The sequence below is a fragment of the Eleginops maclovinus genome, chromosome 13 (genome assembly GCF_036324505.1).
Source record: "Eleginops maclovinus isolate JMC-PN-2008 ecotype Puerto Natales chromosome 13, JC_Emac_rtc_rv5, whole genome shotgun sequence".
In the NCBI taxonomy this organism is placed as follows: Eukaryota; Metazoa; Chordata; class Actinopteri; order Perciformes; family Eleginopidae; genus Eleginops; species Eleginops maclovinus.
Genome location: NC_086361.1, coordinates 2,788,626 through 2,806,723, shown reverse-complemented (window position 1 = coordinate 2,806,723; position 18,098 = coordinate 2,788,626). Strand labels below are relative to the sequence as shown.

At 42.3% G+C, this 18,098-nt stretch overlaps 1 protein-coding gene across 2 annotated transcripts in view; it reads right to left on the bottom strand.

The window, feature by feature from the left end:
- The window catches only part of gabbr1b (gamma-aminobutyric acid (GABA) B receptor, 1b), a 179,545-nt gene that overhangs the window by 84,059 nt on the left and 77,388 nt on the right, over window positions 1-18,098 (bottom strand). Inside the window, exons 1-2 of one of the 2 annotated variants that reach the window (XM_063900079.1) lie at window positions 15,880-16,097; window positions 895-1,055 (exon numbers count right to left, since the gene is read on the bottom strand). In XM_063900079.1, coding sequence (XP_063756149.1) covers window positions 895-1,055; window positions 15,880-15,982 — 264 coding nt within the window. In that variant the 5' untranslated portion in view covers window positions 15,983-16,097. Of the gene's footprint in view, window positions 1-894; window positions 1,056-15,879; window positions 16,098-18,098 lie in introns of those variants that run through there. The other variant, XM_063900078.1, reaches the window with a different exon arrangement.

The following is an 18,098-nucleotide window of genomic DNA, read 5'->3' as shown; positions in this document are numbered from 1 at the left end:
TCTTTAAACAAGACCACACATGCAGATGTTTTGCTGCTCTGTATACGTACAACAGTTCTCTGGGCCTACAACCATAGTTATTATCTGAATGATATATTTTAAAACACACAGATGGTTCATGATTTGGAAACCATAATGTGGAGTAGTAGTATGTGGACTCTTAAGATGTTTTCATCAGCAGAGCATGTGCAATCTGTCCTTTCTCCTAGCTTTTAATGTATCTTATTGTTGAAAATCAGGGGGTTGGTACACTGATCTGCAAATCAGGGGGTCAGCGTTTCGATCCCTCCTCCTGACAACATGTTGAAAGCTCCATGGGCTGGAAACTCAGCCCCATTTGCTCCCATCGGCATGTACCGTATCGACTGTAAGTCCCTTTAGATAACAGTGTCAATTAAATAACATAAAATGTAATGTAATAAATAATTTTGGTCCAGGTTATTAGCGGTCCAGCAATTTGGAGTTAAATGATCCAACCCATGAAAAGGGAGTCTTTATAACCTTGCAACCCAAAAGTTTTTGTATGATTGGCTTTTAACTTATTCATGAAGCATAACATCAAAAAAAGCTGTTTGTTTTTATTTCTTTTAAAAGGATAACTTATGATAATTGTTTTCAATTTCCTGATTTGGTGCAAATCCAAACCATATGGACTGTTTATCTATGCATCTATCCTCTAAGTCCATACAGTCATGGGTTATAAAATGCTTATGGTAATGACTGCATGAACGTTGCATATTCTACAGGTCTTATTCTTTTGTGTTAAGTTGAATTCCTTCTACTGTGCTAGTGATGAATCCAAACAATTGTCACTCTGATCAACATGCATTGCAATGTATTCAGGGATGCAAAGAACTGAGAGGTTGCAGAAGCACTCATCTGTTGGTTACTCACCATGCTGTCGTAGTGTATCAGCTCCAGCTCGTAGTCGGGCAGTATGTCGGTCCTGCTGTTCACCAGGTCCAGAGCCATCTGAGCGGCGGGAAGGCAGGCTTGTCCCCCCGGCCAGCCCCCGCTCATGGGGAAGAGGGCTCCAATGTAGAGCTTCTTCTTGCCTAGAGCCGGGCAGGAACAGAGGAGGAGGACAGTGAGGGTGAGGGTCAGAGAGTAGCAGGGAAGTGTCCTTCGGAGGAGGCCAGCCATAGTTCAGTTTATTTCTCCAGTATTGTGGTGGAACTGTGGTCAGGGGGAATCTATTCCCATGAGCAACAAGATCCTCAGAGATGGAAGTACATTCAGAAAAATGAATTACATGAATGGCATTGTAAGAATTTGACAGTTTTTTAAGAGCTGATAAACAAATGAATCAAACTGCTGTGCACTCCTTCTCCAACTGAAAAATCCTTAGGGAAATTATTAGTATTTCTCTTCCATGCAAATCCAAATGATCCTCATGCAACTAAGTGTGAACAGAGACAAGAGGAAGCTGGAGTTGCTGTTTGCGTTCTGAACTTAAAACCAAATGGAAAGTCCAAATCAGACCGGGCTTTGTCTCATTGTGCTGAAACTCAACTTGGTCTCTCGGAGGTGTTGAGCCTGAGCCTGTGCACAGATAAATAATGGTTCCTATTCCTCCTCATGAACAAACATGCATCGAGCTTTGTTCTGTCCGGATCGTCTCGTCATGTATCTGCGCGTCCTCAATAATCCGCCTACATACTCACGGCACTCCTGTCCAAATGGTCATTACACCACATGCTCTAAAGGAACAGCGCACAGCAGAGAAACGGTCTGCTTCCAATAATCCAACGCAGTGTGATGGGAGCGCGCTAAATTTCAAAGCAAGGTCATCCTCGATGAAAAAGTCGCCACAGCACTGGAATGCAGCGAGCCTCTCAGGAGGAGAAGAGAGAATGTGACGGGAGCTGCGCTCAGCTTCAGCTCTGTGCTTCAGAGAGGGGCTGACTGCAGCACCATGGGGGGGGGGGGGGGGGGGGGGGAGAGGAGGAGGAGGAGGAGGAGGGACCTTCAGTCTCTCCATTTCACAAACCACTTTGAATTTGCAATCATTTAACACAGCCCCGCTCATTTATCTTTCCTCCTCCCCTCCATTCTCTGTCTCTCCATGCTCCCTCACACCGCCAGTCTATACAGATAAATGTTAATGACATGTTGAAGAAACTTCACTTTAGGTTTCAGCTGGTCCACACGCACTTCCTCTTTAGTTATAGCATCAATCCATTCACATGTAATACCAATACAATTACAATTCTTTAATTGGATTGGATTTGCCAGTGCTGAAAAGCCTCATTAAGATCATTATGGGAGGCTAGAATTGTGCGCTGAAACTCATGCATTCATTTCAATTCAATAAAACAGGGACCTTGGCTGGATTACCATACCATGGGGCCCTGATAGATCTTTTTCACGGCAGACATTTTATCTTGTTATAGCTGCAAAACAAAAGGTGTAATCTATAACATTAAAAACAAATTCATTCCATCACAGTGAGCTAGTTCGAGGGTTCAGGTATGATGAATGCTGGCTCTCTGGCATGGCCTACCTTTTGATGGAGCTGAGTCATCAGTAACGACATTTGTTTCACCTCTGCTTTTCCCGCTCTGACATGTCTAAATGTCTGCTGTGAAGGTCACACATTTTTCTTGCTCTTTTGGTAAAATTGGCCTGTTACCTTAAAAGTGAAACAGTTCATTTTTGCTGCAACAGTATAACTTATTCTGGTAAAACCAAATTTGCTGGAGACCCTTTGACTGTTCTGTACTTGTGATAATCTGACACTATGATTAGCTAGCCATTGTGGCCACAGTGTTACAGTTATTCAGCAAAATGGCGGAGCCAGGCTTTCCCGCTCTCCTATATGGTCAACGTTTAACCTTGCTGGGATGTGTCATTTTAACAGTTACTTGTATCATTGTATTTTTTATTTTATTATCCTTGTGTGAACTCTTATCTGTACTGTCCCGTATTTCCCTCATTTGTTGCTGCTTTAACTCCTGAATTTCCCTACAGGGATCCAATCTTATCAGATCTTATCTGCAGATATCGGATTTGGATATCCCTACCCTAGACACACATCCATACCAAGACGGAGTCAGGGAAAGAATGCAGGAGCCGCCTAAACCCGTGTTTATGTTCTCGTTTAGTGATGCACTATTAACAACATTTATCATAACAAGCTACTTGCCAAGCAGCGAACCTGGTGACTTTTTGGCCCGTGATGTTCTTGGAAAGTTGCATGCAAGGTACATTTAAAAATATACTTGTGTCTCTGTTGTGTTTCACATTTTCTAGTATTGGTGATGCTCTAATGAACATAAACACAGGCTCCAAGACAAACCTTTCAGTGCAAATGAGTGTGGACCCCAGGTGACCCAGTCGGGGTTAAACAGGTCTGACAAGCTCCAAGTACTTTGCGCTTTTCATCTCAGAGATCCATCTGGTCTTCCTAGGAAACAGTAAACTCTGGCAGGACCAATGCGTCGTAGCTTCTGACCTCAGGACCATTTCTGCAAGTATGGTCACTGCTCCGGTGTCAACATTTGAAATGTGTCCCCTCTGGTGGTCTCCCCAGTCCTTGACAAAAGGATGGACTATCTTAATGGTTGTTGCTGCCTGCTCTGACGGAGCTGTGTGCTGATGACATCTGTTATGACCCACAACACTTGTTTGTGGTGCCAGTGATAGCATCACTCTCCCTGGGCCTTGGGCCACAGCTCAAAATGTACTTGAGGGATCCTAGATTGGATAGGGAGGTAGAGCAACTGTCCAGTATTTTGAACGTCAGTCGTCCATTGTTCTGGTCCATTGCTTGTTCCCATAGGAACCAATTGCCTTTCTTGGATGTCCTACTAAAAAGGAGTTCCTTTACCACTGTTCGGACAACCTACTGAAGAAGTTGATTCATTTATTTGTTCTGTCTCCTGCCTGTCCTGAGGCCCCTGCTCCCACCAGCGCTGTAATGCAGCCTTGGTTTAGCCTGGTTGACTATCTCACATGCCCTTCACGTCCCTTCTTTCCTCACTTTAATGCTTGCCAAGGAGGGTTTGGTGTCATTGGGGTCTCAGTCTACATTAGCATCTACCTTGCTCGGGTAACCAAGAACTTCTCTGTCAGGCTACTAAAGGTGAACTGTAGTTGATTCTGCTGAAGCTTTGTCATAGGCCCAGCAACATCACAGGGACTGGCTCATCTTCCTAGCAGGGGTCAGGAGTCGCCAGAGGAGTTGAGGCTGGATGCCATGCTGGTAAATCCATGCTTCAAATACTCTTTGTATCCCTGAATTTCACTGTAAGCCCTATTCCTAACTTGATGTTGGTAGCCTAGATTTCCGTGTTATCCCTCATGGTGCAGTCAGAGATTCGGAGTAACTTGTAACATCAGCGATCCAGGCTTGCCTGGCTTGAAGTCCATCCAGGCCCGGTTGATGAGTCGCTCCAGCATTAGAAGATCCATCTGCTGCTGGTACAGACAGTGTTGTCTCCAACAGATCTTTAATCAATGCCCTGAGGCAGGGGGGCTGCCGGGCACCTGACTTAGGAGCGCTTTACACTCCGCCTCTGCTGACTTGAACAGCATGTTCATGGCCAAAGCAAAACTAAATCATCCAAGGTGCGGTGCATCCAAGGATAATGTCCTCCACCACCAATTATCCAGAATAAAGTCCCTGATGTTGTCTGGAACAGGGGATGTTTTGCACTATCTCGTGCAGGATTGAGACTGGCAGGTCTCCTCTGCCTTATTAGCTGTGACCCATCCTGTGCGCTCGATGCATTGTGTCGATGTAAGAAACCGCGCCAGGCGCCTGGGAAGCTCTGTTGCCTCTGCCAGTTGTCCAGCAAAAGTGGTGATTTTTGGTCAAAACCAAACTACTAAAGGTCATAGTTTAACTGGTAGCAGTTACTTTGAAGTATTAATAGCTACGATGTTTCCATTCATGTGATATTATGGCAAGGATCTTAAAAAAACATGAATACATTATTTTAGTTCAGCAAACCACATTTTGGTGATGTTTCTGGGCCACAATGAATCATGCTCTGCTTCTCCCCCACATACTCCTACATTTATACATTTCTTCATTACAGACTCTACCAGAGAGCAGTGTTGCATTCCATGTTGTCCCTCTGTGTGTGTATGTGTGTTAAGTGTATCTTTAATAATATAACAGCGATGGGTTGATACCGATCCCTCTCTCTTCATTATCATTTATTTTCCTTCCTTCTTCTCATTTCCAGGTGCCACAGAGCCCCTTCTGTGCATTCTTTATATATGCTGCAGCGGCCTGATATCTATCTCTCTCTGCTCCGTCCTATTTCTGTTTCCAGGCACAGCTCTCACCTGACAGGCTCCCATTTTTTCTTGGGTGGGTTGATATGTATCTCTCTGCGCCTCCTCCTATCTGTATGGCCGTCTCACTGGGATTATCCCTGCGGCTAGAGAAGAGACGTCCTTTCGCTCCAGCTCATTTCTATCATCAAACTGTGCAATCATTCACTGTGACCCCAGAGCAGACAGCATGGCACAAACACCTTGTTAATCCATGAACATGAAGTGGAAAGACCATGTGGCGCTTTTATACCTCCCGATAGGTTTGGACCTATTCCACCTCAACACTTTGAGCAGAGCTGATAAGTAAATCTGGCTTTGGAAACACTAGTTTAATTTTGTCAAATGGAACATTTATGATGAAGTGGTTCAAAGCAGAGCCCCATGCTAGTATGGTCATACACAGAACCAAATTAACCCTCAGAAGAATGCTGTGCATGAAAGAAGTGTAATTTAGACTCCAGACTCATTTATTGTCAGTGATGGGTTTGTATGATAGACGATCACAGTTATACGGAGCTGTGGAAATGTTAAGGAATCTTTTCATATTAATTTACGGTGGCCGACAGGGGCAAACACGCTTCAACAACCCGAAACACTTACATTAGAAGAAAACGCGCTGCAGTTTCAAATAAAATACAGGCTAGCTCTGGGCACAGTGACAGTTGTCCAACTGTATCATCCCCAAGCATTAGCAAGCGCTCCGCTTTTTAGTATAACCGTTTCATTTGTGTTCTGAGCTCCATGCAGTGCTTTGGGTGGATGGGGGGGTGAATGACAGTAAAATATTCAACCATGCTGTAGAGTTTTTCGCTGAGACCCCTTCTTAAAAAAGGAACAGGTAATGTGTGATTTTTCGAAACCAAGAGCATGTGTATGACTTTAATTAAGGTATCAATTTCTTTAGTACAGTCATATCGTATTCCTCTTGATTACAGTGGCGTTTTCTCCCGGAGGCCAAGGGAGGCGTGGCCTCCTCATTTATATTCGATAAAAAAATATCCATGAGTTGGGATTCATGACGCACATTTTAGGTTCCAAATATGCCGTGTTTAATTCCATGATGTCATGTTTTTCTTTGAGCGAGCAAAACAGCGCCCCTATAGGTGAAATACTGCCATCTAAGGAGGCCCGTTTAACTTGGCCTCCACTACTACTAAGGGTTTTAGCCAATCAGATTGAAGCTCGGCTTGTCACCGAACGCTCATCAAGGTCAATCAAACTGTAAAAATTTTAAAAATGAGGAGGCTAGCTTGTACGTGCCTCCTACACTAATACGTAAGTACGTAACCACACACAACCATGCTGTTGCTAACCGTGAAGGAAGGTTAGAAAGTAAGAATGGATGGCGACGGAGACCCAGAGTTTTTTCTGAGAAATGATTTCACTAAACTACCGTTTGAAATTCAGTTAAAAATAAAACAGAAGGGTAGGTCCACTCCGAATCTCGACCTTACTCAGGGAAGAGCTAAAGGAAATACCCGGACGTTTTGTGAAGGGAACTATACGAGAACGGACTGGCTAACAGGGAGTGTAATGCTAAATTGTCTTTTCTGCTGGCCATGCCTCTTGTTTGACCGCTCCAGCATGGGGATCTGTATGACCGGGTCACAGATCATTTCGCCACCATTAAGGATAGGAGAATGGCATTTCTCTACAAATAGTGAGTAAGCTTACTTTATTTCTTTACGCAGTGTGACAGCCGAGGCTTTCACTTTAGCATCCTGCGGACAGCGGTGTGAACCCGTCAGAGACTTTTAGAATGTGAGGCCACCTGTAGGCTACAGTTCAGTGTATTATTGAGATTACAAATATGGGTGTAAGGTTTTGTGTTGTGTTGTGTTGTGTTTGTTTAAGCTTGTTGCGATATGGTGTCAATAAATAGCAGCAGCTGCAATCATTTGTCCTGATTTATTTATGCTACTTTTAGTCACATTGTTGACATGGGTATGACGTCATTCAGTAGCTTACGATCTCTCTGGCCTCCTCTGTAAAATTGGCCACGCACCGCTACTGCTTGATTAGAATTACAACAAATAGTGATTGTTAGCATGAATCTCTATGCTCTGCAAATGAACTCTCATGACATTTTGCACAACGCTAAGCTACCAAAATAAAAATAAATGAAAGAAGCTGACAGGCCCAGTTTTGTTAAGTAGAACACCGGATCAAACAGAGCACTGCTGTGATTCTCTCCCTCCCTCACGTCTTTCTTCCGCTGTCTTCTCCTCACTGTTTCTATTCCTCCCTCTCTAACCAAGTTTTTTCATTTCTATATTTGCCCGAGCACAAAAGCCCTGCAGGGTAGATCCAAACAAAATCACACGCGACATGTTACTATATCTTACCCTGCTGCTGTGCTCTACTTTTTGTTCGCTGCAGCTGCATGAAGCGTTCTTCTTATCTATGAACTGCAACATGCACAGTATGTATGCATGGCAGCACTCAAATTCATGACGTTATCTTGCATTGTCTACGTCTTCTTTCATTTCAAAGACTAAAAAGTAAGGATTACCCAAGATCTGAGCACAGTATAAATTGCAATTATAAAAAAGCAGAGACAGATCATAAAAATGACATTAAATTCTCAGAAGAAGCGAGCAAATGGACCTTGAACACAGATTATTTTGTCGACCTATATTCATTTATATGTTGTTATCCTCATAAGAGGCCTCTTGTGGTTGTAAGAGAAGCCATGAAGCAAAGTAAAATTTGCTTTTCAAACACTATAAATGTGGCGGATCAGAAATGTTGTTATGTTATTTTCATTTTCAGTTGATTTGAAAAACATTGTTTAAGTAGAAGCCCTTTATGTATTGAATATGAATTCATTCATGAGCTATTATTGTTAAGGTTTTGTGACTAAATATCTCTACACCTACTGTACAACTTAGATTCACCATCACATTTTATCCACTGTCTTCCCTCTCCTTTCATTTATAATTTAATAGCACTGATAAATTATTCCCTGATGTAACATGATCTGATTCGACTGATGTTAATGTGCTAACAATAAAATGAAAACAAGGCTGGCTCTTGTATTCCATGCACAGAAGGACAATTCCTCCCTGCTGTCTGTCAAAACTGAGTCCCGTCAGGGTCGGTTGCATGGAACCATTGTGGCATGCAGTTTCCAGCAGCGCTCCAGAGACACGTCAGGCCTGCTGATAACACAGAGAGCACAGCTTCACAGAACACTGGCCAAAAACCCAGGGTCAGAGGGCATAGCTGAGCTTTTCTGTCTGTGGGTTTTCAATGGTCCATAGTTGAGTTTTAACTAGTTGGTAGCTTGGTTCAAACTGGTCAGAAGCTAAATTTCATCTGTTTAATAGCTAGATTTTAGAAGTCAGTGGCTTGATTTTAACTAGTCAGTGGCTTGGTTTTAACTAGTCAGTAGCTTGGTTTTAACTACTTAATATCTATGTTTTAACTAGTCAGTGGCTTGGTTTTAACTAGTCAGTGGCTTGTTTTTAACTAGTTAGTGGCTTGGTTTTAACTAGTCAGTAGCTTGGTTTTAACGAGTCAGTAGCTTGGTTTTAACGAGTCAGTAGCTTGGTTTTAACTAGTCAGTAGCTTGGTTTTAACTAGTCAGTAGCTCAGCGGCTTGGTTTTAACTAGTCAGTGGCTTGGTTTTAACTAATCAGTGGCTTGGTTTTAACGAGTCAGTAGCTTGGTTTTAACTAGTCAGTAGCTTGGTTTTAACTAGTCAGTAGCTCAGCGGCTTGGTTTTAACTAGTCAGTGGCTTGGTTTTAACTAATCAGTGGCTTGGTTTTAACGAGTCAGTAGCTTGGTTTTAACTAGTCAGTAGCTTGGTTTTAACTAGTCAGTAGCTTGGTTTTAACTAGTCAGTAGCTTGGTTTTAACTAGTTAGTGGCTTGGTTTTAACTAGTCAGTAGCTTGGTTTTAACTAGTCAGTAGCTTGGTTTTAACTAGTCAGTAGCTCAGCGGCTTGGTTTGAACTAGTTAGTAGCTTGGTTTTAACTAGTCAGTAGCTTGGTTTTAACTAGTCAGTGGCTTGGTTTTAACTAGTCAGTAGCTTGGTTTTAACTAGTCAGTAGCTTGGTTTTAACTAGTCAGTAGCTCAGCGGCTTGGTTTTAACTAGTCAGTGGCTTGGTTTTAACTAGTCAGTGGCTTGATTTTAACTAGTCAGTGGCTTGGTTTTAACTAGTCAGTAGCTTGGTTTTAACTAGTCAGTAGCTCAGCGGCTTGGTTTTAACTAGTCAGTGGCTTGGTTTTAACTAGTCAGTGGCTTGATTTTAACTAGTCAGTGGCTTGGTTTTAACTAGTCAGTAGCTTGGTTTTAACTAGTCAGTAGCTTGGTTTTAACTAGTCAGTAGCTTGGTTTTAACTAGTCAGTAGCTTGGTTTTAACTAGTCAGTAGCTCCTTGGTTTTAACTAGTCAGTGGCTTGGTTTTAACTAGCCATTCACTTGCCCCTGATTGGTTTACTTCACAAAAAAGCACAAATAAAACACCCATGTATGATTTAGTGAATCAAATTAAACTAAATTGCAATTCAGTCTTATCATCAGGCTGAGTAGAGTTCAATCAGGATCAGACACAGTGCAATGCTTTTCAAGAATGAAGTGACCTTTTGACCTGACTGAGTTCTGTTGATTTCTTAGGATTTGTTTTGATGTTGTTTTTATTTGAGCAAATCGCGGCAACATCGGATTGGCTTCACTCAGCGACGTCCTGAGGATGGTAAGTGCTGTATATCCCTCAGATGGACCCTCAGTCCCACACAAGCTGCTGTTTCTGACATCTGTTAATGACGATAATGAAAGTGGCTGGGCTTGTTCCAGCTCAAGGCTTAAAACAAAGGCAGTTATGAAGTGGTGTGGGTGAATAGAGGAGTAGGGATCTGTAAGTGCCTGATCGTGCGATGGTACTGATAGGACTTCAGGGGGCCGCAGGCAGCATCTGATATTCATGGGCTCTCTCGGCAGTAAGCCCTTAGGGTTGTTCTAAAATAAAGCACAGGCTCGCAGTAACAATGAAATGAGGGGGAACACATGTATTTAAAAGAAGAGTTTCTCTGGTGCATGCAGAGTACTTGAATTTCATTCGTAACATATTGTACTGTCGAGCCTTAAAATGTTATTAAAGTCAGGTGAATTAAAATTAATTGTAATCATTTGAATTACTTCTATTGATAGAGCAACCTGGATTAAGTTAAGTATAATAAAGAAAATCCTACAACAGGTGCAACTATTTGTTAAAACCCTCTGAGGTCCATGCCCTTTTTCATGTTTGGCTGGCCTGGGCTTTTTGTGTACAAATGTTATTAAAACATGAACCCTGTGCTGCATGACTAAGTATTATACATGTTTTTATTAATAACAAGCTAATCTGTCAGCATATGAAGGCTACGGGGATCACATAGTTGTACAAATAGTTGAGACCAAATGAAAAAAAAAAGTACAAATGAAACTCAGAAATCACTCAGGGCTGTTGCTCTGGGCTATATCATGCATGTGAAAGCAAAACTTAAGCTTGCACTGTTGCGGATATATTCCCGCGCGAGTGCGTACAACTTTTTCTGGCGCCGGCGTCGACCTCAGAGGGTTAAAGAAGACAACACAATTACTAAGTAAATACAAGCTAATTATGTGAAGTAAAAACGATTTAAGTAAATTCTAAATAACTGTGTTGATTAAATAAAACATAACTTTATAACGTAGCATTTAGTTAGGATGCTTTGGTGAGATTTAATTAAATACAAGAAGTGATAATTTGTTTACTATTCTTTCTCCCACTTACTTAAACGAGTAAATATGACATTTTCTTTGACTGTAGTAGACATATGGGCATTACAAATCCGATCCAAATATATATGAAGAAGAATGTGACAAGCCAAAAGTGTGCACTGAGCATCATTCACATTTCACACCATCTGCCGCATATTGGGACAATGAGACCTCTTCTCCACAGCGCTGAAGGGAACTGCGCAGAACTGCGAAGGCGGGACTTCAGAGCGGGCTGTAAGGCCTCAAACTGTTCTTGAGGGGGCCGTGATTGGCCGCACTGGTTGCCAGGTGACACAGGGCAGCAGGTTTGGCTGCGCAGGTTGCTAAGTCACCGCAGGGAAACACAGTTGGCTCAATAGGCTGCCAAGATCTCTGCAGGCTGAGGTCTGTGCCGGTGCAGATAAGAGATGACCAATCTACAACTACAGATCTCTCTGAAACAAATGTCGCATTAAAAGACCGATGCAATTCTGAGAACAATTTAGCAATGCAAAATAACATTTTGAGTGGAAGAAAGTATAATTAACAATTCATGACTACATTATATTTTCATCGTGAATTGGAAATGTTTCATCATACGTTTTTGAATGACCTTCACTGAGTGATTTATTTGTATCCCCTTTCATTCTGGATTAAAACTTCTTTCATTTCTATTTTTTGTAACTTTCCATGTTTTTTACATTATCTTAACATCCTTTCATCATTTATTTTTAATACATGCACTTCTGTTTTCAAAATCCTTTTTGTGTCTATCTTTAACGTACAGAGCTGATCATCAGTTCATCGTTAGCCTAGCTTAGCATAATCTCCATATTGTTATTCTGCATGACCCCGGTACAGCGATTCCTCGTAAAAAATACATGACATGTTACTGCCTTGTTCAACTTCTGAAATCCAACTTGCTTTACAACATTCTCCCTGTAATGTTAATTTAATTGTGCTATATACATACAGTGGGGCAAAAAAGTATTTAGTCAGCCACCAATTGTGCAAGTTCTCCCATTTAAAAAGATGAGAGAGGCCTGTCATTTTTATCATAGGTATACCTCAACTATGAGAGACAGAATGAGGAAAAACAATCCAGAAAATCACATTGTAGGATTTTTAAAGAATTTATTTTCAAATGATTGTGGAAAATAAGTATTTGGTCAATAACAAAAGTTCATCTCAATACTTTGTTATACACCCTTTGTTGGCAATGACAGAGGTCAAACGTTTTCTGTAAGTCTTCACAAGGTTTTCACACACTGTTGCTGGTATTTTGGCCCATTCCTCTATGCAGATCTCCTCTAAAGCAGTGATGTTTTGGGGCTGTCGCTGGGCAACACGGACTTTCAACTCCCTCCAAAGATTTTCTATGGGGTTGAGATCTGGAGACTGGCTAGGCCACTCCAGGACCTTGAAATGCTTCTTACGAAGCCACTCCGTCGTTGCCCCTTGCTGATGGAAGGAGGTTTTCACTCAAAATCTCACGACACATGGCCCCAAAAAAATCACATTGTAGGATTTTTAATGAATTAATTGGTAAATTCCTCGGTAAAATAAGTATTTGGTCACCTACAAACAAGCAAGATTTCTGGCTCTCACAGACCTGTAACTTCTTCTTTAAGAGGCTCCTCTGTCCTCCACTCGTTACCTGTATTAATGGCACCTTTTTGAACTCGTTATCAGTATAAAAGACACCTGTCCACAACCTCAAACAGTCATACTCCAAACTCCACTATGGCCAAGACCAAAGAGCTGTCAAAGGAGACCAGAGACAAAATTGTAGACCTGCACCAGGCTGGGAAAACTGAATCTGCAATAGGTAAGCAGCTTGGTGTGAAGAAATCAACTGTGGGAGCAATTATTAGAAAATGGAAGACATACAAGACCACTGCCAATCTCCCTCGATCTGGGGCTCCACGCAAGATCTCACCCCGTGGGGTCAAAATGATCACAAGAACGGTGAGCAGAAATCCCAGAACCACACGGGGGGACCTAGTGAATGACCTGCAGAGAGCTGGGACCAAAGTAACAGAGGCTACCATCAGTAACACACTACGCCGCCAGGGACTTAAATCCTGCAGTTCCAGACGTGTCCCCCTGCTTAAGCCAGTACATGTCCAGGCCCGTCTGAAGTTTGCTAGAGGGCATTTGGATGATCCAGAAGAGGATTGGGAGAATGTCATATGGTCAGATGAAACCAAAATAGAACTTTTTGGTAAAAACTCAACTCGTCGTGTTTGGAGGAGAAAGAATGCAGAGTTGCATCCAAAGAAGACCATAGCTACTGTGAAGCATGGGGGTGGAAACATCATGCTTTGGGGCTGTTTTTCTGCAAAGGGACCAGGACGACTGATCCGTGTAAAGGAAAGAATAAATGGGGCCATGTATCGTGAGATTTTGAGTGAAAACCTCCTTCCATCAGCAAGGGCACTGAAGATGAAGCGTGGCTGGGTCTTTCAGCATGACAATGATCCCAAACACACCGCCAGGGCAACGACGGAATGGCTTCGTAAGAAGCATTTCAAGGTCCTGGAGTGGCCTAGCCAGTCTCCAGATCTCAACCCCATAGAAAATCTTTGGAGGGAGTTGACAGTCCGTGTTGCCCAGCGACAGCCCCAAAACATCAGTGCTTTAGAGGAGATCTGCATGGAGGAATGGGCCAAAATACCAGCAACAGTGTGTGGAAACCTTGTGAAGACTTACAGAAAACGTTTGACCTCTGTCATTGCCAACAAAGGGTATATAACAAAGTATTGAGATGAACTTTTGTTATTGACCAAATACTTATTTTCCACAATCATTTGAAAATAAATTCTTTAAAAATCCTACAATGTGATTTTCTGGATTTTTTTTCTCATTCTGTCTCTCATAGTTGAGGTATACCTATGATAAAAATGACAGGCCTCTCTCATCTTTTTAAATGGGAGAACTTGCACAATTGGTGGCTGACTAAATATTTTTTTGCCCCACTGTACATATATATATATATATATATATATATATATACTTATTTACTTGGGCTTTATATATATATATATATATATATATATATAAAGCCCAAGTAAATTCGTTAAATTATTAAAAACAGGAACAGAAAGCCTTGTTCCCCCTGTCCTCACATCTGAAAATTTCATCAGAGCAGTAATCCTTTCATCACCCCTCCATGGAATGCCGTCTCCAGACACATTTTGACACCAAATTGCTTTTGTTTCTACATTTTAAGACAAGAAGTACGTCAGCAGCAGTCTGCAGTTCTTCTGAGGATCAACAGCACACACATGATGTCCACAGGCAGGTGACTCCCCTCACACACATTAGAGCTGTGTTCTATTTTCACATTTCACAATAACACAGCCACTGGAGCAACAGTGAGTGATGGAATCATGGCTATTACCCCCCACACACACCCCAATCTGCTCTGTTGAACTGGAGTGTGAAATATGACCGGTCTTCCTTTCTAACACACCTGCTGTTTAAACCGTCTGTCCTGCTTCTCCACCCTCTGTTACCTATTTCTGTTCGTCTGTCCACCCCTCTTTCAACTTCTTTCAAAACACCAGCACAGAGACTGTCACAACACATTCTATTTTAGAGAATTGGGATTATATTACATGTCACTTATTAGACTCTTTTATCCAAAGCAACTTACATACATTCCATACCGTGGACAATCTCCACAGGAGCAATTTGGGGTGAAGTGTCTTGCCCAGGGACGTGAAAGTGTCTGCGGTGGGACGCAAACCTGCACTCCCCTGATCTAAAGATCAGCGCACTATTCCACTGCGCCACAGCCTCCCTTATTATAGCTGCTTTAAAGATCTAGGGTTGATGTGATAGACAAGAAATGTATCTCCCTAAAGTTGGGAAACACTTCACACTCTTTCTTTTGACGTATTATTTGTATATTTCTTAATTAGGTTTTCTTTGTTTTCATTATTTTGTAAAGATATTTAATTCATTAGCTGTCGGTAAGGCCCCTAAATATATTCATTTCATGACAAAAATGGGAACGATTTGGAAAGGTATTGGATTCAGAATTTTTTGGGTATTCGCCATAAGATAAGAAAATAAAAGATAGTGATTTTTGTTTTTTTATGCGATTGGAAAAACCTACACATCTCACCCACCTTTTTCACCTGTGCCTTTGCAACAACAAAAAAATCAATATTGTATTACTCATTGTTTTAGCTCATTTGAATCAATCCATAATGCATAAGCATTCTTTATTTGAAGCTACATGTACCTGCATGATTCTTTGTTATTCTGAGTAGTATCATCTTTCTTTTTTTGTACTTATTGTAAGTCACTTTGGATAAAATAATCAGCTATATGAAATGCAATAACTGCACATTCATTTCAAGAAATACTGTGGGGTTGAATCTGTGATGGATTGTTAATCCTTAATGGGCTGACAAGAACTCTTAAAAGGCTTTACCTTTTATTTTGGTCTTTTATAAACTGGTTATGTGCCCTGCATTACGTTTATGTCCCTATCTCTTATGGCCTTCACCCCCCACCCTGCACAGAGCTGAATCTTTAGCTTCCTGTGTTGGGCACTGCGGATAGTTGAATGTAATAACAGTCATGAGTTCATCCATGCGGTTCATTGTGTGCTGGGGGGGTCACTGCAAGGAGATGCCACCCTCCCTGCAGAACTTTCTAGTTAATTGGGTCCAGATACAGAATGTGTCATTCATACTTTTCCTTCTCATCACTAACATCTCAGGTCCTCACTCACACAAGTTCTACCTTTAACCTTCATTACGCCAAGCTTCCTCTCATTTCTTCACACTCTTTCTGCTCTATTTCCCTCCTCCACCTTCCCCTATCCATTGACTGTCACGTTTGCCCACTCACCCATCTCCTTCTCCTCCCTTGGTTGCAGCTCTTCTCTCTCCTCCATGGTTCCCTCTGCTCCTTCCCGTTGAATGTAATAATGTTTATGTGAACTGCAGTACATCCATAAAACACACTCTAATCTCCGCAGCTGTCAGTGTGCATGCGGCTGAACCTCCTCAGCTATTCCTGGCTGCTCGGTTCCTCATGGGTAAAGTGTTATCACTGGAGAGCTGAAGTCTTTGCATCGTTTCGAATGCAACTGATACAAATGTGGGAAGACAGAGTAACGCTTTAACATTAACTGGATATAACACACTCTGTGATCGGTTCTGTTTCACCTGGGACTTAAATCGAAGGGATGTGACACTTCCAATTTCTTAAGCAGTAATCAGCCAACATGAACCAAAAAAAGGAGATGTAAGCTGTGTCTCCCCCCTCTCATCATCGGCAAGATCACTGGTTAATGGAATGGAACAGCTAACAACGTCAGCTATCTTCACGCAAACATGGCTGCACCAGGAAATATCTGAACACAGCATTCCTTAGATGGTCTACGGACTGTTCAGACAATGTTCCCATCAACGTTCCCAGCAATGTTCCCATCAACGTTCCCATCAACGTTCCCATCAATGTTCCCATCAACGTTCCCAGCAATGTTCCCATCAACGTTCCCATCAACGTTCCCATCAATGTTCCCATCGGGGACTTCCGGTATGAGACGTGAGGAGTAGACGTGTGCTCACAGCTCGTCCCCACAACCACGTTTATTTTTACCTTTTTCAACCCTACCTGGTCAAAGTTTTTAGTCGTAATGGACTTTTAAACTAGTGTTGACACAGCCGGCAAACTAGCAATGTCAAAATAGAAGGGAAAGCAGGATAAATGCAACTTTGCTTCGTCTGCTAGTGTTAGCATGGCGGAGATTAGCTCCCTCCTGGAAGGACATAGAAGTGTCCTCTCTGCTGACTTCAAATCTTCCTTTGAATCCCTGAATTCCAAACTGGACATTATAAACTCCACAATCACCGACCACGGGCAACGAATCTCCTCTCTTGAAGAGAATGTCACTGACGCCGACCATCGTCTTCAACAACTGGAGAAAGCATGCTCTGCCTTGCACCACCAAAATGAGTCACTAAAAACCAAGATGGCTGACCTAGAGGGGCGAAGCAGATGGCAGAACCTCAGAATCGTTGGGCTACCTGAGGATGCTGAAGGCACTCGTCCATCTGCTTTCTTCTCCCAGTTCCTTGTGGATGTCTTTGGTACGGAGGTTCTTGGCTCTCCCCCTGAGCTAGACCGAGCCCACAGAAGCCTTGCACTGAAACCTGCTCCAGGTGGACGGCCACGACCTGTTATCGTACGGTTCCACCGCTTCCAAATCAAGGATTTGATCATCCGCGAGGCACGCAAGCGAGGCGAACTCCTCTATAACGGCCACAAAATGGGTTGGGTTTTTTGCTAAATGTAATTTCAGTTGAAAACTTTAAATATTAAAATAGCCTTTATACAGGAGACTCACCTTAAGTCGTCAGATCACCTTGAACTTCGTAGGGGTTGGGTGGGACAACTATACCACTCCTCATCCTCAATTAAGGCAAGGGGGGTTGCAATTGTCATTCACAAATCAGTCCCATTCTCAGTGACCAAAGTAGTGTCAGACACAAACGGGCGCTATGTCATCATCACAGGTAAAATGGGAAGTAGTAGTTTAATATCGGCAAATGTGTATGGCCCAAACTGGGATAACTACAACTTTTTTCAACCTGTTTCTTCAATCCTTGTGTTAGACAGTTTCCTTTCTTCTCCCCTGTGCATGGCACATTTTCACGCATTGATTACTTTCTCATTGATAGTAAGCTCCTTTCTTATCAAATCATGCTCCTATAATCCCATTATTATCTCAGACCACGCACCTGTTATTATGGACATCTCTCTGCCTGGTAGGTCTGCATCACGCACGCCCTGGCGCTTCAATTCTCTACTGCTCTCTGACCCAAACCTTGTCACCACAATCAACAGCCGCATTGATCTTTATATTTCTACTAATGTAAACCTGGATGCATCAGCAGTGATTATTGGGAGGCATGTAAGGCCTACCTGCGGGGAGAGATAATATCTTACTCGGCCTACCAGAAAAAGATCTCCACAGAAACGAGCAGAAGCCTTTCTAAGGATATATCAGAATTGCAGTCAAAGTGTGTAGATTCACCTAACCCAGATATTCTAAAATAATT